Below are 20,744 nucleotides of genomic sequence, written 5' to 3'. Positions count from 1 at the left end.
CTTAAAATCCTCACAGTGAAATGGCCCACAGAGTGCTAATCAGGAAAGAGGAAAAATCTGCACACAGACGTATAAAATAAAGTTTACAAACATCAAAGACAACACGGCAATTCCTTAAGCTCCCAGAGAGAAAGCTGTCTCACCTTGGGAGGATCAAGGGACAGACTCGCATTAGTGAAGAGGAACTACCGGCAGCAGGAAGGCAACGACGTGCTGCTGAAGAAGGAAGAGCCGAACCCAGAATTTCACACTCGGCCAAGAATCACTGAAACATAAGGGCCTAACAAAAACACTCGCAGACACAGAAGGTGTTGGAGAGGAGCCCCTGCCACGACACGGCAGTGACCGCGAGCACACACCTGGAGCCCTGTCGCAGTCTCAGAAGCGAGCGCCGTCACAAACGCAGGTGAAACGACACCGAACTGAAAATCGACACAGTATCAGCGTAACAGGGGCCCAAGCCAACAAAATCAAGGAGCTCAGAAATCCAAGAAGCCCAAGAAACCGAAAACCATACACACCAAGGCACATGTACTGAGCGGAAGACGCTCCTGTGATTTGTCCCACATCACAGATCACCCCGACCTGCACAAACCCAGGCTAAAGCACGCCGTGTGCAAGACGAAAGCTAAAGCACTCATGTTGCACGATTGACCCCAGGAGCCTGGTGCGTGGACATCGGCTGGCCTCCAAGTCAGAACGGGCCCTTCTGTGAGTCTAGCCTCACATCTCCTCTCATCCCCTGCTGCTCCAGGCAGGGCTGGCCCCCCGGGAATGGAATCCCCGAAGGGAGGCAGACACACTCGCCCGGGATCCTTGAGGACGTGAAGACACAAGAACGTGGAAATGCCGCGCTCCAAACAGCACGTAGGTGAACAAACGTTTAACCTCAGACCCCGTCACAGGCCCTAGAAACATGGCCCTTCCGGGGACAGTCAGCGGAAGTCTCCGCTGCGGGCCCGGGAACAAGGTACTCATGAGGAAGAAGACCCACGCAGAAAGGATGCGCCTCTCTTCCCGGGAACAAGGTACTCATGAGGAAGAAGACCCACGCAGAAAGGATGCGCCCCTCTCCCTGGGTCTGAGTGGGAAGTGTCAGCGTGAACACATGTGATAGTTTGTCTTCAACTATGGCGCGGCACCTCTGCCCACTAAAATGTCTAGAAGTGCCTGTCCAGGGGTGTCTTGGTGGCTCAGTTATTAAGCATCTGCCTTTGGCTCAGGTCCTGATTCAGGGTCCTGGGTTTGAGCCCCGCATTGGGCCCCCTGCTCAGCGGGGAGCCTGCTTCCCCTTCCCCCTGCCCCTCCCTGCTGTGCTTTCTCTTGTGCTCTGCTCTCTCTCAAATAAGTAAAATCTTTAAAAAAAAAGTGTCAGCTCAGGGGGCGCCTGGGTGGCTCAGTGGGTTAAGCCGCTGCCTTCGGCTCAGGTCATGATCTCAGGGTCCTGGGATCGAGCCCCGCATCGGGCTCTCTGCTCAGCGGGGAGCCTGCCTCCTCCTGTCTCTCTCTGCCTGCCTCTCTGCCTGCTTGTGATCTGTCAAATTAAAAAAAAAAAAAAAATCTTAATTTAAAAAAAAAAAAAAGGGTCAGCCCAACAACGAGTAACCCTTGCACCCAGAATGTGGTCTTCAAATTCCATCCTCTGGAGGATGCCGAGAGAGGCGAAGTCTAGGGCTGGGGCAAGAAATGCACAGAGGAGCTGAGAGCGTCTCGTCATGACCGCCGGTGAGGACCTGGTCCAGCAGCTCAGGACTGTGGAACTGACTGGGGGAGGCTCCCAAAGGCTGGGGTTGGGACGGTTTGAACACCGACAAGGACAGATGCCAGCACGGACTGAACAGCAAACGCAGAGCTGCCTGAGTGGCTCTGCCGGTGAAGCATCTGATTCTCGATTTCAGCTCTGGCCACGGTCTCAGGGGCGTGGCATCGAGCCCCACATCAGACTCTGTGCTCACTGGGGCATCTGTTTCAGATTCTCTTTCCCTCTCCTTTGCCCCTCACCCTGCCCTACTCTCCTTCCCCCTCTCAAATAAATAAGTAAATCTTAAAAAAAAAAGAGGTATCCAGTCCATACACACACAGACCAAAGAACAGAAGGAAGAAAGAGAGGCAGCAGAATCAACCGGCGGCTGTCGGAGACGCCAGCGACCCGACTCATCATTCTAAAAAGGAGCAAATAAATGGGAAGAACTGAGCACACCCTGGTTCTCCCGCACCAGGGAGCAAGGAGGAGTCTGTCTTTCTAGAAGGACGCCAGCCTTTGAACGAAAAAGGATGACAGAGGCAGCTTCGCCATTCTGCAACCCTCAGGAGTGACCGGATCTGGGCACTGGGTACTACCCGCTGCAGGCATCCCGGGCAGGCTGTCCTCCCAGCGCAGGAACGCAGCGCCGTGTCTCGTCTCAGGGACAACCGAGCACCTAACCCGACCCCCGTGGGCCTCGGACGGGTGTAAGTCAGGAAGGACTGAAAACACCATCCAACATTTGTGATGCGTAGATCTTGTTTGGGCCCTGGGTCCAGACAAACTGTCTGGTCACGGGGCGGCCACGGGGGACCTGGCTGGCTCAGTCGGGACGGCACAGCACCCAGTCTTGGGTACGCGTTTGAACCCCACGTGGGGCACAGAGCTTACTTAGAAATTTTTTTGAAATAATAATCAAAAGTTAAAAACCACATGAACATTTGGATATTTGATATTAAGGAATTATTGCTAATCAATTTGTGATGATGGTTTTATCTTTTAGAGATACAAGGACATGATCCTTTTCAGAAATGGACACCAAGAACACTGTGACATCTCAATGAAATAACGGGATTGCAGAGGTTTCTTCAGAATCATGTGGGAAGGGAGGGCCCAGGTGGAAAGTGGACAAATGGGTCCAGACTGACGTGACAGTGACTCGAGACGGTTACTACACGAGGAAGCCCGTTCCTATACATGTTTCCATTTTTCTCCAACAAAATGTTTTTAAAACACTTAAAATCCTCACAGTGAAATGGCCCACAGAGTGCTAATCAGGAAAGAGGAAAAATCTGCACACAGACGTATAAAATAAAGTTTACAAACATCAAAGACAACACGGCAATTCCTTAAGCTCCCAGAGAGAAAGCTGTCTCACCTTGGGAGGATCAAGGGACAGACTCGCATTAGTGAAGAGGAACTACCGGCAGCAGGAAGGCAACGACGTGCTGCTGAAGAAGGAAGAGCCGAACCCAGAATTTCACACTCGGCCAAGAATCACTGAAACATAAGGGCCTAACAAAAACACTCGCAGACACAGAAGGTGTTGGAGAGGAGCCCCTGCCACGACACGGCAGTGACCGCGAGCACACACCTGGAGCCCTGTCGCAGTCTCAGAAGCGAGCGCCGTCACAAACGCAGGTGAAACGACACCGAACTGAAAATCGACACAGTATCAGCGTAACAGGGGCCCAAGCCAACAAAATCAAGGAGCTCAGAAATCCAAGAAGCCCAAGAAACCGAAAACCATACACACCAAGGCACATGTACTGAGCGGAAGACGCTCCTGTGATTTGTCCCACATCACAGATCACCCCGACCTGCACAAACCCAGGCTAAAGCACGCCGTGTGCAAGACGAAAGCTAAAGCACTCATGTTGCACGATTGACCCCAGGAGCCTGGTGCGTGGACATCGGCTGGCCTCCAAGTCAGAACGGGCCCTTCTGTGAGTCTAGCCTCACATCTCCTCTCATCCCCTGCTGCTCCAGGCAGGGCTGGCCCCCCGGGAATGGAATCCCCGAAGGGAGGCAGACACACTCGCCCGGGATCCTTGAGGACGTGAAGACACAAGAACGTGGAAATGCCGCGCTCCAAACAGCACGTAGGTGAACAAACGTTTAACCTCAGACCCCGTCACAGGCCCTAGAAACATGGCCCTTCCGGGGACAGTCAGCGGAAGTCTCCGCTGCGGGGAGGACGCCCCGCCCGGGCCTGCTGCCCACCCCGGGTGTCTCCACGGGGCTTCCCCCGCTGAGAAGGCTGGGTGTCGTCAGCACCCGATCTACGGGAACTCCGTCCTACTCTCCTTTACTGCTGACTGTTGTCCTCATCTAAGCCCGGATTTCTCTTTTCTTCTATTTCCACTAGGTTTTTGCTTTATATTAGTAAAATGTTTTTTCCCCTTGAGACTGAAAGTACAGCTGCCGTGAGGAGAACAGCACATTATAATTGCTCGAAACCAGCGATAAAGAGAAAAACCTTTGAAGTCCCAGAGGAAAAAAAGTCACGTCATAGACAAGGAAACAACACTAAGGAACAAGACAACAAAACTCCTCCTAGAAGAGCACGACTGATGTCCACGATCGCTACTAAGCTATAATCCCTGAAACGTGCACTTGCCACAGACGAGCACCAGCAGGACAGGCCGAGTCCAGAAGCAACATCGCGCACACCTGTGCAGGCGCTCCCAGATCGAGGAGCAAAGGCGGCACGTTCTCCACAAGCGATGGGGGCAACTGGGCATCTGTATGCAAAAAAATGAGCTTTGATTCATACCTTGAACTAATACTAAACCAAATGGATCACAGACTTAAAGCTAAAATATAAAACTATAAAACATCTAGAAGAAAACAGAGGTAACAATCTTCGTGACCTTAGGCAGGCCAGATTTTTTAGATACGAGAACAAAAGCACTATCCACTAAAAAATACAAGAACGAAAACAAAAACCCAGCTAAGTTGAACTTCATTAAAATTAAAAACTTCTAGGGGCATCTGGGTGGCTCAGTCAGTTAAGCGTCTCACTTCTGCTTCTGGCTTCGGGGGGAGGTGATCTTGGGTCATGGGGTCGGCCCCGCACTGGGCTCTGTGTTCAGCGCAAAGTCTGCTTCCCCCCGTCCCTCTGCTCCTCCCCCCGCTGCTGCTACTAGCTTTCTCCCCCTAAATAAATAAATGAACAAATAACATCTTTTTAAAAATAAATAAAATTTAAAACTTCTGCTCTTCAAAAGCCACTTTAAGAGAATGCAAAGAACCAGCTAGGGGCGCCTGGGGGGCTCAGGGGGTTAAAGCCTCTGCCTTCGGCTCAGGTCATGGTCTCAGGATCCTGGGATTGAGCCCCGCGTCGGACTCTCTGCTCAGCGGGGAGCCTGCTTCCCCCCCCGCCCCCCAACCTGCCTCTCTGCCTACCTGTGATCTCTCTGTCAAATAAATAAATAAAATCTTTAAAAAAAAAAAAAAAAAGGACTGACAGAGTAGCAGCAGTCTCCTTAGAAGGAAATCTCCAGGGGGCACCTGGGTGGCTCAGTGGGTTAAGCCTCTGCCTTCGGCTCAGATCATGATCTCAGGGTCCTGGGTTCAAGCCCCGCATCAGGCTCTCTGCTCAGCGGGGAGCCTGCTTCCCCCTCTCTCTCTGCCTGCCTCTCTGCCTACTTGTGATCTCTGTCTGTCAAATAAATAAATAAATAAATAAATAAATAAGAAGGAAATCTCCAAAATTAGAAAAAAATAGTAAAACACCTACAGTAGTAAAGTTGCTCCGTAATACACAAAAACTACCCATCCCAGTCCCAGTCCCAGTCCCGTCCCAGTCCCAGTCCCGTCCCAGGCCCAGTCCCAGTCCCATCCCAGTCCCCGTCCCAGTCCCACCCCAGTCCCAGTCCCAGTCCCGTCCCAGTCCCAGTCCCGTCCCAGTCCCAGTCCCGTCCCAGTCCCGTCCCAGTCCCATCCCAGGCCCAGGCCCAGGCCCAGGCCCAGTCCCCGTCCCAGTCCCATCCCAGTCCCAGTCCCAGTCCCGTCCCAGTCCCGTCCCAGTCCCAGTCCCAGTCCCCGTCCCCGTCCTGTCCCAGTCCCAGTCCCAGTCCCACAGTTGGAGGCAGGAAAATGGACAAAAAGTTTAAAGAAATCATACTAACTGCAGGGGGGAAGGACAACTTCTCTAGGGGTTTTCATAAGCATCCCGTGGGGAGAGACCACCAACCCTACTGGTTACATTAAGGAAGACTGCGGTTGTGTGAAGGTTAGGTTTTTCCTCTTGAGAAGTCGCGGGCTGTGGTAAGTTATCATTCCCTGAGACCAGTCTCTTCACAGCCATTTACAGCCAAGGCCACGGGGGCGGCTGCCCACGTCTGGTCCTACCTGACCGGAAGCGCTCGTCCCGGGAGCTGGGGGGCTTTGGCTTCCGCTGTTTGGACACGGCAGCTGTGGTCTGGGTGGGAGCAGGGATCCTGTTCTCTGCTTGTAGGGATGGATCTACTCCTGCAACACATTTTGTAGGATCATCTTGTGTAAACAGTTTGCTTTTCCAATGATGGAAAAATCCACTTAAAACACCACACATTCTCCTGTGTTGTTTACAGCACACACTGCACCGACAGTAACAATCCGGGCACAAGCATCCAGCAGTGGTCCCTGAAGCCCAGAAGACCCCTGGGTCTGGAGGCTGGGGACAGAGCCATGAATACCCACTTCCCGCTTGCTCTCCCGAAAGTGCCCAGCCTGCCCTGCCTCACTGTCCACCATCCGCAGGAAGGGTGACCAGCAACAGCGTCCCCGAGCCCAGCGGCCCAGCACATGCGGCCACCTGGGGCAGAGTCTCTTGGGAAGGCCCTGCAAAAGCATACTTCTGCATCGTAAATGCTCCCTGAATCTGAAATGCCTTGTGCCACTTTCCCTGGCACTGTCCACAACGTCAGTGACTCCCCATGAAGCAGTCACTGGGGAGAAGCAGCTGCCCTTAGACATAGGCAGAAACATGGGCAGTGGTGAGTGAGGGGTGCTCGTGACCGGACAGCCTGAGGGCACAGGGTACAGAGACCTCAGGTGCTGACACCCTTAGCCTGGGGTTCCCGCTTGCTGTGTCTCCAAACCCAACACCCAGACAGCCTGCACTGCACAGCCCCTGACCACATAGGCCCGGAGGACGGTGTGGTGAGGAAAGGGACGGGGCCCAAGCAGGCAGGCTCATGAAACAGAATCCACGGTGTTGTCTGAGCTCTAATTTGCTGACCTTCGAGAACAGCACAGGGCAAGCCTCCCATCATGTTCATCGTGATCAAGTTCCACTTTAGTCTCTGGCTCAAGACATCTCGTAAAAGTAGCCTGCAGGCATTCCAGCCCCGTGGGTCCCATCAGCCCTCACCCCTCCCAAGAAGGGGCCGTCTATCCCTGCCTCCGACCTGTGCTGGACAGCACGGCAGAGACCACCTGGTGTGACCTGGAGATAACGCGCCAAGAGGACACGCGACAGGATGGCGGGGCCCGCAGCGGCTGGCTCTGTGCAGGGGGCGAGCGGCCCTCGGAGCTCCGCCAGGCTGCAGGTGTGTGAGCAGAACACAGGTCATCACTGGTGCTGAGGACCGCATCTCGGGGTGCTCGGTTACGCAGAGCTAGAAGATGGGGTGCTCCTTCCGGAAGTCCGTGTTAGCGCTCCAAATCCGAGCGTGTACACGCACGCACCACAATGCCGGGCACACTGTGACTGGATGAATGACTCCGACGTTCGTGATGGAGAATACATCGACCCTCCTGCATCATGGACACACGCCTGTGGACACCCTTACGTTTGCTCCCCAAATACAGGTGCATTCATCCTTCGAGACTCGTGGGTTCCACAAGAATGCGCGCCTGATGTGGAACGCTCACGAGAGGTAGCAGGTGCTTTTTCATTTTTACAGGGCCCGGGAGAGGACTTTCCGAAGGGCTACAGCGACACGGTGCCCACGAGCGGCGCAGGGAAGGGCATTTCCCTCAGCCTCGCCAGCACTGGGTGTTCAGAAGGATGTTTAGAATTTTGCCGGTCTGATAGGAGGAAATGGTTCACTTCGGTTCGCATTTCCGTACCCACTCGTGGGGAGGAACATCTTCATTTCCTCTTCTTTGAATTTCTATTCAGCTCATCGAGCTAATGAGTTCCCAAGAAAGAGCTGCAGGAACCGGCCAGGATGGCGGCCCTCACACAAGGCTTCCCCCTCAGCGCTCTCCTGTGCTCTCCGACACCATCGCCGGGCGCGTCTCCCCTGCCTGGGCTACAGAGGCCCCCATGTGTGTCACTTAGTCTGACAGCGGCTGGTGACGTCTGTCCCGTGCTTTTCACGACACGCCAACGGTCTCCTTCAATTCCCATTTGGCTCAGAGACTCTTCTGTTTTGGAGTAATGAATGTCAGTACGTATTCTTTTTTTTTTTTTAATTAAATTTTATTTTTTATAAACATATAATATATTTTTATCCCCAGGGGTACAGGTCTGTGAATCGCCAGGTTTACACACTTCACAGCACTCACCATAGCACATACCTTCCCCAATGTCCATAACCCCACCCCCCTCTCCAAACCCCCCTCCCCCCATCAACCCTCAGTTTGTTTTGTGAGATTAAGAGTATTCTTTTTATTGTCGACTTACTGTAAGGTACATCACCCCGACACACGCAGTATAAACCACGTGTCCCGTTTATAAATCGTTACATGGGAAAAAACCGAATGGGACTTCGGCAGTGGTAAGGGGAGACGCAAGCACCTCCGGGCCCCCCTGCGCCCCTGCCTCACTCCACGAGCACACGGCACGCTGACTTCCAGGAAAACCACGGCGTTGTCTCTCTTCCCAGCTACGTAAGAGTTCCTGAACAGTGCAGGTCGGCTTTCCTAAGCTGCAGTGGCTGTGCTCCCCCGTGAGTGGCTTTCGCCCCCCGTCACGTTTCTGAGAGCCAGCTCTGCCGACGCGTGTGGGTCTCCAAGCTCTCCCCCAGGATGGGCTCTGCCGGGGGCGTCTGCGCTCCCGGCACCATAGGGATCCAACATGGGTTGCTGCGCAGAGAGGACAAGTGCGAGCGTCCCGGGGGTCGTCCAGAGCACCTGTGCGGCTGGTCACCAATGCCCCCTTCAGCTTTGCCAGCTGTCCCCACCCCTCGGCTAGCGTCCCCTCCAACAAGCCGTGCAGGCTTTCATCCACATTCCTCTGATTCCCACTGAGGTTAAACCTCTTTCTTTGCTGCTGGCTAGTGGGCTCGCCACTTAGGAAACAGCGGTGCGAGGCTCCAGCCCAGCCTCCTACTGAGCTTTGTAAAAAGTATGTTGGGGGACTTTCTGGCTATTTAAGGTTAAACTGATTCCAATTAAATCAAAAATCCAGTCTCCCAGTTACACCAGCCGTGTTTCAAGTGCTCAGCAGCTGTCCACGGCCAGGGGTCACAGAACATTTCCTTTATCACCAAAGGGAATAAACAGGACAGGGCCGCCTCACACGCTCTGCACACTAGTTCTTTCTCAGTTCCGTTACAATTCTCCCCTCACCGTGTGACGTGCCCTTACTCTCTTTACAGTGACGGTGGGTACAATGGCATTGTTCATTTCACCCGTCGCCACTCCCTCCCCAGGCCCTTCTCAGCCCCTACAGAGACCTGTGATGACCCACCCATTTTGCCATGTCGTGCAATGGTGACCATTTTCCTGTATGACCCTCTAAGGGGCTGTAGCTTTTGCCTTTTCTACTGGCCCTTCCATGCCGGACACTGATTGCTGTGTCCAGGCTATGAGGATAGGGAGCTGTGGCAGCACTGTGCCCTGTAACGCTGTCCCCCCATAGGCCACGGCGGCACGCACGCACGTGTGAGACTGTGTCTGGGCTCCTGGTCCCACTCTGCTGGTCCAGCTGCCTGCCCTCGTTCCAAACCAGGTCGTCTTCATGAGAGCAGCACGATCGCAGTTCTTCTTACCCTGGTAGGGCAAATCTTCCCACCTCATTCCTCCTTTTTGAGCACATTTCAAATCTCTTGGCCCTTTAAACTTATATGTAAATTTTAGAATTAGCTTGTTAAATTCCACCAAAAAAAAAAAAAAAAACCTGTTGAAATGACAAGTGTGTTAGCTCCGCAGATCAATTTAAGGTAGGAAGAACCGACACCTTTACGGCATTTATTCTGAACCGAAGTAACGGGACGTTCCTTACTAAAATCACAAGAAGAATCATGTTCTATCACCATAAAAATACAGTAAATCCTATTTGGAAATGAGATCTATACCAAACCCAAGCTGTAAATTATAACCTGTGGCTACATTACTTACTACTAGTTACGCTGCCCAGTCCTCCTTGGTAAACTATGAAACATACCAATGTGAAACTCTCGAATCCACATTTAGGTCACGTTCGGTGAGAAAACGGACCGTTAGAAAACAGGTAGCGTGCGGACTTTACCTTGGAGCAGCGGGATGCAGCGCGCAAGCAGCTTTGCCCGTTTCTTCTCATAGCCTTTCTGAGTGATGTCGCCTAAAACACAGCAGCAAAAGATGATTATATTTCCTCCGAAGTTCCAAAGTTCCGGAATGAAACGGTAGTTCCTAATGGAGGAACTGGAAACACCACCACCTCTGGTGCACCCACACGACAGAACACGTTGAACTACTGATGCCTTCAACCTGGACAGAGCTGCCCTGAGCGTTGCTAAGTGAAAGTAGGCAGCTCACAGGGCTACATACTGAGTTACTCCACTTACAGGACATCCTGGAAGGGACCAAACCATCGGACAGAGCAGAGGGTGGCTGCCAAGAGATGGGGGTGAGGGGAGGGCGGACTCCAACAGGGAGGGAGGGGGTTTTCGGCCGCAAGGAAGCCGTTCTGTTGTGATGGTGGCGGCGGCTCATGACTGCACGCGCCCATCAAAACCCAAGACCTGCACACCAGGAAGGGCGAGTCTTACTGTGTGTAAATAATATTTTGGTTTTAAAAATTGTGATCATCATCCCCTAAGAGTCTGCCAGAAATCAGATTCTAAAAAAAAAATTAATAAAAATTTTAAAAATAAACATTTTTGAAGTGAAAAACAAAGAGAAGCACTCGGAGGCCACGCCCCACAACCGAGCTGAGCCGGCCTCCCACCCAGACCCCGCAGCGAGCCCCGTGCGGCCCGTGCACACACGGCGTGAGGCTGGGCCGGGACCCGGGAACTGGGCCTGCCGCGCTGACACGTGGTCACACAGAAGAACAGCGAATGAATCCGGGCAGAGGAACGAGACAGGAAGTGTGTCTTCATGGAAACACTCCTCGAGCTCTGTGCACAGTCTGCTTCCTAGAGAGAACTTGGCGCGCTCCGCAGGCATCTGTCATGTCTTAGAGACTTTCTTTAGACCCGAAATACATATTACAACTTCCACTAGTAGCCTGTTTGGGCAACGTCGTCAACAAAAGCTTTCACTGTTTTGAAGCTCTCCTCCCCTCCCAGCCCTGGCCCCCCACACGAGCCCAGGGCCGGGCCGCTGGCAGCCGGGAGGCCATCCCCGGGGCCTCACCGAGCACGGCCTGTCCATGCTCGTGACTGCAGGACTTGCTGTGCCGACAGGTGTCCCAGCCAAGTGAACACTTGCTGGAAGTCTCTGGGGAGACACTCCTACAGCACCCCACAAAAGAAGTCTGAGGTCAGGGAGCACCAGGTCCTGCCGTCCCAACAGGCAGGCGGCTGCTCTGGTCCAGGTCGGACGAACCCGAGCTCCGAACCCGAGCTCCCGGGGTCTGCCCTGCGTTAACCACAGCCCCTTAGCCGCCCTCCCTGCCGAGCCGCTCCTGTGGCTCTCACCTCCCCTGCACTCGTTTATAGCTCCGTCCCCACTGGATTCCCTGCCCCACAGCAAACCAGTCTTTGATTTTTTTTTTTTTTTTTCAGATTTTATTTACTTATTTGACAGAGAGAGACAGCGATCACAAGCAGGCAGAGAGGCAGGCAGAGAGAGGAGGAAGCAGGCTCCCCACCCAGCAGAGAGCCCAAAGTGGGGCTCGATGCCAGGACCCTGAGACCATGACCCGAGCCGGAGGCAGAGGCTTAACCCACTGAGCCCCCAGGCGCCTCGTCTTTTAATCTGAGTTTGTTCTGCAGAATGTGCGGCGCTTTGTGTCCACGTATCTGTACCTGCCCTGAATGGCAGGGTACGGCACATCTCACTCTGATTTCTTCTGCTACGCCTCCGTCTCCAACACCAGCCAGTCCGCGAGGCAGTGCATACACTGACCAACTGCTACCGGCCGGCGGCCTTGGGGTGCGCTGTCCTCGCCCTGCCCGCTCACTGCACCGGAGACCCCAAACTGGGCCACCAGAGGATTGTGGAATATAGCTTCTAAGAGTTTAACTTGTGAACAACTTTAAAGCACATGTATTTTTTAAAGCAGTATCTGCTAACAAATTATGCTTCTTCTGAAATATATGAAAATATATAATTGAGACAAACGAAATGAAAACTAAATATTGTTACACAACACAAAAACTGATAAACCCCTATTTCAAAGCAGAGCACTGATTTTCCAGGATACTTAAAAATAAGTATTCATTTCCCAGAAACGGACCCTTGCATGGTTCCCATTTCAAACGAGCATTTCCACACAAAGGCGCCAGGGAGTGTTCAGAAGTGAAACGTTAACTCCCCGCTTCATGCCTGATATCGCAAAAGCGGCCTCGTGTCTTCTCGCTGAACCGGCTGAACGTAGCCAAGAGACACATTTTCACACGTAACCAGTTACCATATTTCTCATCTCCCACTCAGACACTAACCCAACGCGCCGCGCAACGCAAACTTCTCCCCACGCAGAGCGCGAGGCGGAATTCCAAAAGAGAATGCAGACACAAAACGGGTAAGCTAGTAGGAAAGGGACTCAAATCCCGATTTTCTGAACCCAAGTTCGGTAAACAGCCAAGAGGCAGACAGCAGAGGCTCACAGACCTGGGAGGTGCCCTGACCCAACCGCCTAGGCCGAGGGAATCTCCGTCAGGACAAAGCTCGCCCCTGGTTGCGCACCCAGAGGGGGAAGAGGCCAGGGCCCCTCCTTCTCTGGTGGCCTGGGAGCTGCTGGCTGTTCCGACCAGCCCTCCAGGCAGGGCGATGCTCTGTGGCTCGGCTGACCAAACTCATTTAGGGCTACAAATGCAAAATCGCAACCGTTCTCTCCAAGTCCCAACCCAGACACGGGGTTCCTATTCTCAAAGGATTCGGGGACTCCTGAAGGCCACAGCACCGAGGACAGGCAGAGCACATTATATGTAACAGCAAACAATGGGAGACAACCTCCCATTGTGTCTTCATCAAAAAAAAGGAAGAAAATATGCTGTTCACACATCATTACTACAGAATACTGTTGATATGCTGTTGTTACTCGTAAAAGTAACAACTTTTATTACTTCTGTTGTTACTCCTTAAAAAATACCCCGGTATTTGGAAGGTAGGGAGAGGAGTATCACTTACACAGATTCATGATACACTACTGGGTAAAAGCAGCAAGTTGAAAACTATAGAGAATGATTAAAAAAAAAAAACTATAAAGAATGATTTAATTCTGGTAACAACAAATAAATAGAACTACGCATGCGTGTAAGTGTATACATTCTGTGTGTGCAAGAAATGCCTGGAAGGATGCCCAACGAATTATCAATAGTGATTTGCTTATTTAGCTTGAGGTGGATGTAAGAAATATTTTTCTTTCATACACTTCCGAATTCTTTACATTTTTAGCACAATAACTGTAATTAAGAGTATGTGGAAATAGTTTGATAATGTACTCTGGTTATATAAGATGTTATGAAAGAAACTGAATGAATTCTATGTACTATTTCTGTAACTTAAGAGACAAAAATTATTTCAAAATAAAAAGTTAAAAATACATGGGAGAGACTATATAAAGTTGGTGTTATTTCTTTTTTAAGTGATAAAATCTGTCAGTGAAACCATCTGGGTGTGCAGATTTATTTTCCAGAAGGTTGGGACTTTTTTCCCCTCTACCTTTTAATTTATTTAATTAAAGCTTTATATATATGTACTTTAGAGTAGTTTCAGGCTCACAGCAAAATTGAGGGCAAGGTACAGAGAATTCCCATACACCCTCTACCCTAACACACGCACGGCCTCCCCCATTATGAACACCCCCCACAGACTGGTAAGCTTCATTTCAGTCAATGAACTGTATGGGTTCACAGTATTTACCCGAAGTCTACTGTCTGGTTAGGGCTCACTCTTGGTGTAGTACATTCTGTGAGTTTGGACAAATGTATAAAAACATATCCATCATTATGATATCACACAGGGTATTTGCATTGCTCTAAAAGTCCTCTGTGCTCTGCCTCTTCATCCTTCCCTCACCCCCCAATCCCCGGCAACCACTCATCTTTCTTCTGTCTCCATAGTTTCCAAGAATGTCATGGAGTTGTAATCACACAATAACCTTTCCCGACTGACTTCACTTAATGCATTTCCGTTTCTCCCATGTCTTTCCTGGCTTGACAGCTCGCTTCTGTGCAGTGTTAGATAACATTCCATTGACTGGATGGACCAGTTTACTTATCTACTCACCTACTAAAGGACATCCTGGTTGCTTCCAAATTTTCTGTAAGCAACTGTGTGCGGGCTTTTGTGTGCACACATGTGTTTAACTCCTTTGGGGAAATACCAAAGAATATGATCGCTGGGTCGGATGGGAAGAGCAGGTTTCGTCTTGGGAGAAACCACCAAACTGCCTTCCAAGATGGCTGCACCACCTGCCTTCCCAGCAGCCGTGACCAAGACCGAGCGCTCCTGGGGCTCCCGTCCTCGCCAGCACTCGCCGCTGGCCTGTTCTGGATTGTGGCCACTCTCGTAGGTGTGCAGCAGTGTTATCATCATCTTTATTTTCATTTCCCTGGTGACCTGACGTGGAGCATCTTTCATATGCTGATTTGCCATCTGTATGTCTTCTCCGGTGAGGTGTCTGTTAAGGTCCTCGGACCATTTTTCCACCAGGTTGTTTCCTCACTGTTGAGTTTTAAGAGTTCTTCCTATATTTTGGGTAATGGTCTTTTATCAGACATGGTTTTTTGTAAATATTTCCCCCCAGTAAACAGCGTCTTCTCTTACTCTTAACATTGTCTTTTGCGGAGCAGAAGTTTTTAGTTTTAATAGAGTGTTTCTTATCAGTTATTTATGTCATGGATTGTGGCTTTGGTGCTGTATCTAAAAGCTATCACCACACATAAGGTCATCTAGGTTTTCTAAGTTATCTTCTATTGATCTTCCAGTTTTAGAGTTCTACATTTTTACTTGAGGGATGAGATCCATTTTGAGTTAACTTTTTGGTAGGGGTCCATACCTAGGTTCATTTTTTTGCATGTGGACGTCCAGTTGTTCCAGCACCATTTGTTGGAAAGACTGTCTTTTTTCTACTGCTCTTCTGTCAAAGATTAATTGGCTATATTTATGTGCGTCTACTTCTGGCTTCTCTGTTCAGCTCCATTGATCTATCTGTTCTGCTGACTGTCTTGATTACCGCAGCTTTATTGTAAGTCCTGAAATCAGAGTGTCCATCTTCTAACTCTGTTCATTTCCTTCACAATTGTTTTGCTATTCTGGGCCTTTTGCCCATCCCTATAAACTTTAGCACCAGCTTGTCAATATGCACAACATATCTTGCTGACATTTTGACTGGGACTGCATTGCATCTATGGATCGACTTGGGAAGAACGGACATCTGGACAATACTGTCTCCCTACCCATGAACATGGAACACCTCTCCACTTACTTAGTTCTTTGATTTCTTTCATCAGTATTTTGTAGTTTCCCTCACAGAGATCTTGAACATATTTTGTTTGATTTATACCTAAGTATTTAATTTGGGGGGTGCTAACGTAAATGGTATTGTGTTTTTAATTTCAAGTCCCACTTGTACAGTGCCAAGTGATTTATTTTTGCATATTAACCTTGAGTCATGCAACCTTGCTATAACTGTGTGTTAGTTTTGGTGAGGAGGAGGAGGGTTTGTTAATTCTTTTGGATTTTCTACACAGACGACCATGCTATATGTAAACAAAGACTTTTATTTCTTCCTTCCCAATCTATATGCCTTTTATTTCCTTTTCTTATCTTTTAGTATTAGCTAGAATTTCCACTACAACGTTGACAATGAATGGTGAGAGGGGTCATCCTTGCCTTATAGCTCTTCTTACAGGGAAAGCTTTAAGTTTCTCCCCATTAAGTATGATGATGTTAGTTGTGGGTTTTTCTTTTCTTTTCTTTTTAAGATTTTATTTATTTATTTGACAGAGAGACACAGCGAGAGAGGGAACACAAGCAGGGGGAGTGGGTGAGGGAGAAGCAGGCTTCCCGCCAAGCAAGGAGACGGATGTGGGGCTTGATCCCAGGAAGCTGGTATCATGACCTGAGTCAAAGGCAGATGCTTAACTGGCTAAGTCACCTAGGCACCCCCCTCTCTTTTTTTCTTAATTAGCCTGACTAAAGATCTATCGATTTCATTGACTTTCAAAGAACCAGGTTTTCTATTGATTCCTGATTTCAGTTTCATTGATTTCTGCTCTAATTCTTATTATTTCTTTTATTCTATTTACTTTTTATTTAATTTGCTCTTGTTTTTGTAACTTCCCAGGGAAGAATCTTAGGTTATTGATCTTTTAAACTGAAATATAATTTACATGTAACATTATATTAGCTTCAGGTGTGCAACATGATTTGATATTTGTACGTACTGTGAAATGAGCACAATTAAATATAGTCAGCCCTCATCACACAGCTACTTTTTTTTTCCTTGTGATGAGAACTTTTAAGATCTACTCTCCCAGCAACTTTCAAATACCACTAGTCTGTCCTCTGTATCTCTGAGCTCTGTTTTGTTTTGTTAGAGTCCACATATAAGTGAGATCACACGGTATCTGGCTTTCTCTGCATAACTTATTTCACTTAGCATAATGTCCACCCAGTTACTGACTTTTGATCTTTCTTCTTAATGCTGTAAGTTTCCATTTAAGTATTGCTTTTGCTGCATCCCACAAATTTAGGTAAGTTGTGTTTTTATTTTCATTTAGTTCAAAATATTTCAGAACTTCTCAAGAATTTCTCTGTGGACCCATGTTATTTAGAAGTATGCTGTTTAATCTCTACATATTTTGATTTCTCTGCTATTGATTTTTAGTTCAATCCCGTTGTGGTCTGAGAGCAGACACTGTATTATTTCTATTCTTTTAAATTCATGAAGATGTGTTTTATGGCCCAGAATGCAGTCTCTCCTGGTGAATGCTTCATGCGGACTTGAGAAGAATGTATAATCTCCTGTTGTTGGACAAAATAGTCTATAGATATCCATTACACACAGTGGATAGATGACGCTGTTGAATTCAACGGTGTCCTTACTGATTTTCTGCCTGCTGGGTCCTTTTCTGAGAGAGGGTATCGAAGTCTCCAACTATGATAGTGGATTCACCTGTTTTTCTTTGCAATTCTACTTGGTTTTGCTTCATATAGTTTGATGTCCCACTGTTAGGATGTGCACATTAAAGACGCACCCCCAGTCCATCCACCTGCCAGAAGCCAAAGGAGAGCCTTTATGGAGAGACAGAAACATCTAGAGTCACAATCACTGCTACACCTACAGTGTCTGGCCCATGGGCAGAAGGAAGCTGTGACTACAACCTATGGAAACTAACAGAGAATAGGAAGGTACAGACAGGGTGTCCACGTAACAGAACTTTAAAATAACCATGATCAACATGTTCAAGGAATTAAAAAGCTGACTGTGATTTTTAAAAAACAGAAAAGTAAATTCTATACCTGAAAAATACAATATTTCAAGTCCAGGGATAAATTTAATGAAAGACGTATATACATGACCTCTAAACAGAAACCGGAAACGCGGGCCACCTGGGGGCTCGGCTGGTGAAGCGTCTGCTTCGGCTCAGGTCCCCGTCCCAGGGTCGTGGCATCGAGCCCCACGTGGCTTCCACGCGCTCAGCAGGGAGGCTGTTTCTCCCCTCGCTCTGCCCCTCCCGCCCGCTCCTGCTCACTCTCTCTCTCTGTCTCAGAAGTAAATAAACTAAAAGCACTAGGGTAAGGTTTAAAAGACCTAAAGAATGAAGTGATCCAGCAAGTTCACGGATCTGCTCACTCAATACCGTAACGATGCCACTGCTGTCCGGGTGGACCTTCAGAGCCCGAGGAACTGGAATCAGGACCCCTGCGGGTTCGTGTGTGTGTAGAAACAGACAAGCTGATGCTAAAACGTACGTGGAAAAATGCAAAGGGCCAAGATCAGCAAATGAAACTCGAAATAAAAAGGGACAGACTTGACCAGACACAGACACGTCCCGCGAGGCTGCGGTACTGAGCGCAGTGAGACCCTGAGGCAGACAAGGAGACGGCGGAGCAGCAGGAAGAGGCAGCCTTTCGCACAAATTCGCCCGTCGGCGGAGCAGCGCACAGAACAGCAACGAAATGACTTCTTCCACAGAGTTCAACTCCAGGTGGATTACGCGTTTCAACGTGAAAGATCAATAAAGCTCTTCAATAATAATATAAAAGAACGTCTTCATGGCCCTGAGGCAGGGAAAGAGCTCTTGCCCAGGAAATGAACATCACTAACCACAGAGGAAGAAAACAAACGTGTTTCAGACCGGCGGTACAGCTCACAAAGAGGTAACATGGAACAAAAGAATTAAGAAAACATCTTCCCCAAGTACGCCGTAGACCCTGAGGTGAGTGGGTTCATCCTGCAGCTGCTACAGCCAGTTTGCGGCTTAAAACAAGAAAACTGTGAAGAAAACTTACTCCCTCGCAGCTCTGGGGGCCAGAAGTCTGAAGTCCTCTCACTGAGCCAGAGCCAGGAGGCAAACGGCTGCACGACCTCCGGGGACTCTCGGGGAGAACCCACTCCTGGACTCTTCGGCTCCCCGATCGGGGGCCACATCACTCCAGTCTGTGCCCTGGTGCCCCTGCCGCGCCCCTCGGTTGCGCGCGTCCAACCTCCCTCCGCCTCTCTTCTAAAGTCGCCTCTGATGGCACGGCAAGTCCCACCCAAACCATCGGGTCACTCGCCTCAAGACCCTCAACCCCATCCACAAAGAGCTTTTCTCCCAGAACGGTAATGTTCACGGGTCCCAACTACAACACGGTTCTGGGGGGACCACCAAGAAACGCACTACGACGAGAGACCGGTAAACACCACGTCCCTAGAGCCGCTGTGCTCTCAGGAAGACATGTACTTCCTTGAGTCACTCTGGGGAGGGCCAGCGATGCCGACCTGCCCCTCACGCCGCGGCCGCAGAGGGACGGAATGACCGCTTCTGTAGGCCCACGGTCGAGCAGCACACGGACCTGCAGAACAAGAGGAGCTGAGGCTGGACCGCGCTGGCGGCGAGACCCCTCGCAAACCCGCCCAGACCTGCCCCAGCTCCACGTCCTCCAAAACGGAGCCCACGGCGACCCCATGCTGCCCGCCAGCAGCCACCGTGTGTGTGAGCCTGGCCGGGCGCAGGCGCTCTCCGTTCCTCACCTCCGGAGCTCCCCCCTGCGGGCCTGTGTGCGCTCCTGGGCGGAGGTCTCAGGGCCTCCCCGGGGGGCCCTCGTCGATGGGGGCGAGGCCGCTGCCCGCTGCGAGGGGTCGTCCTCCGTTTCAAATAGGACACGCAGGGCCGCATGGGAAACGGTGGACGAATGTCACTAAACGCACGTCCGAACCCGCAGCACACACACCGCCACAGGGCAGCCGAGGACGCACGGGCGACGTGTCCTCTCAGTGTTGGGAGTGACGGGAGCCCGCAGCTCACGGAGAGAACAGACGTGGGCCGTGATGGTGGGGACAGGCCGCGGGGGGACACAGGGAATCTGCGCTTGCCACGCCACTGGGCTCTGAACCTCAGACTGCCCCAAAAATGGTTTACTAATTTAAAAAATATACACTCAAGGGGAAAAATTAATACACCACAGTGTAATCACGTAAGACTGCCCCAAAGCAGTTAGTTAGAACGTATGTTAACACCACCATTACCGTAATTCTAAAAACATAATTTGGGATGAAAAGCAAGTTTCAGAAGGACTCATACTGGTGACTGATGAAAAGTCTTAAAGCATGAAAACAGCGCAATGCGGTGTTTAAGGATATATGGAAACGCAGCACAATGCTCCAACGCCAGCTCAGGAGGGAGGCTGGGGACGTGGACAGAATCGGTGTGGCTCATACTCTCTCTGTAACGGTTCTTGGCAAAGATCTGAAGCTGATACAACAAAATCTTCATGTCTTGAAAAATCAGGTGGTAGGTACACGGGTGCGCACCGTGAGTCTCTCAACCTACTGCACGTGGAGAAGCTGCTGACCACACCCAGCAGTGTCGCAGTGCCCAACCCAAGCGCAGCCTCCTGACCCAGTCCCGTCAGCTCATCTAGATTTCCCTGTAATCCAAGTCAGACGCCCACACCCATTCAGGCCACACGAGGAGACTGACAGCAGTGCCACAGAGAAGGACAGTCAGATTCTTCCTGGGCACACAGCTCCTGGCCGGGTGCCTGGGTGGCTCAGTTGGCTGGGCAGCCGACTCCTGATTTCCACCCGGGGCCGGATCCGGAAGTCGTGGGACTGAGCCCTCCGTGGGGCTCTGTGCCTGGCACAGTCTGCTTGTCCCTCTCCCTCTGCTCCTCCCTCCACACTCTCTCTCTCAAATGGATAAAGAGGAGCTTCACACAAGGTAAGCTCTTGGCTGACAAGCTGTACCACACAAATGTGCACGCAGATAAGAAACCGGCCCTGTAAGCACTGCCCCCCGCCAGACCACAGGCCACCCCTCCTCGGGAGCGGCCCTGGCTTCACTGCGTCACCCACATGGGCCGCGCAAGCCGCTGCTGCTCTCGCAGGATCTCTTAAGACCTCTCTTAAGACCCTCTGTAGTGCAGAGCTCCGCCACCACTCTAATGACCCTGTCTACCCCCGTGGCCGCTGTGTCCTCCCAAGTAACTCAGCACACCACGTTCATTTACTTATTGCCAGAGTTTTTTTTTTTTATTA

At 50.5% G+C, this 20,744-nt stretch overlaps 1 protein-coding gene across 2 annotated transcripts in view; it reads right to left on the bottom strand.

Annotated features, from left to right (window-relative positions):
* Positions 1 to 20,744, bottom strand: part of LOC111155631 (disco interacting protein 2 homolog A) — a 117,320-nt gene that overhangs the window by 84,009 nt on the left and 12,567 nt on the right. For both annotated transcript variants that reach the window (XM_022515900.1, XM_022515901.1), the window contains exons 2-3: positions 10,152 to 10,223; positions 6,101 to 6,220 (exon numbers count right to left, since the gene is read on the bottom strand). In XM_022515900.1, coding sequence (XP_022371608.1) covers positions 6,101 to 6,220; positions 10,152 to 10,223 — 192 coding nt within the window. The remainder of the gene's footprint in view (positions 1 to 6,100; positions 6,221 to 10,151; positions 10,224 to 20,744) is intronic.

Source organism: Enhydra lutris, unplaced genomic scaffold (genome assembly GCF_002288905.1).
Source record: "Enhydra lutris kenyoni isolate GAN:26980312 unplaced genomic scaffold, ASM228890v2 scaffoldscaffold43, whole genome shotgun sequence".
Lineage (NCBI taxonomy): Eukaryota > Metazoa > Chordata > Mammalia > Carnivora > Mustelidae > Enhydra > Enhydra lutris.
This window is presented reverse-complemented; position numbering and strand designations above follow the sequence as displayed.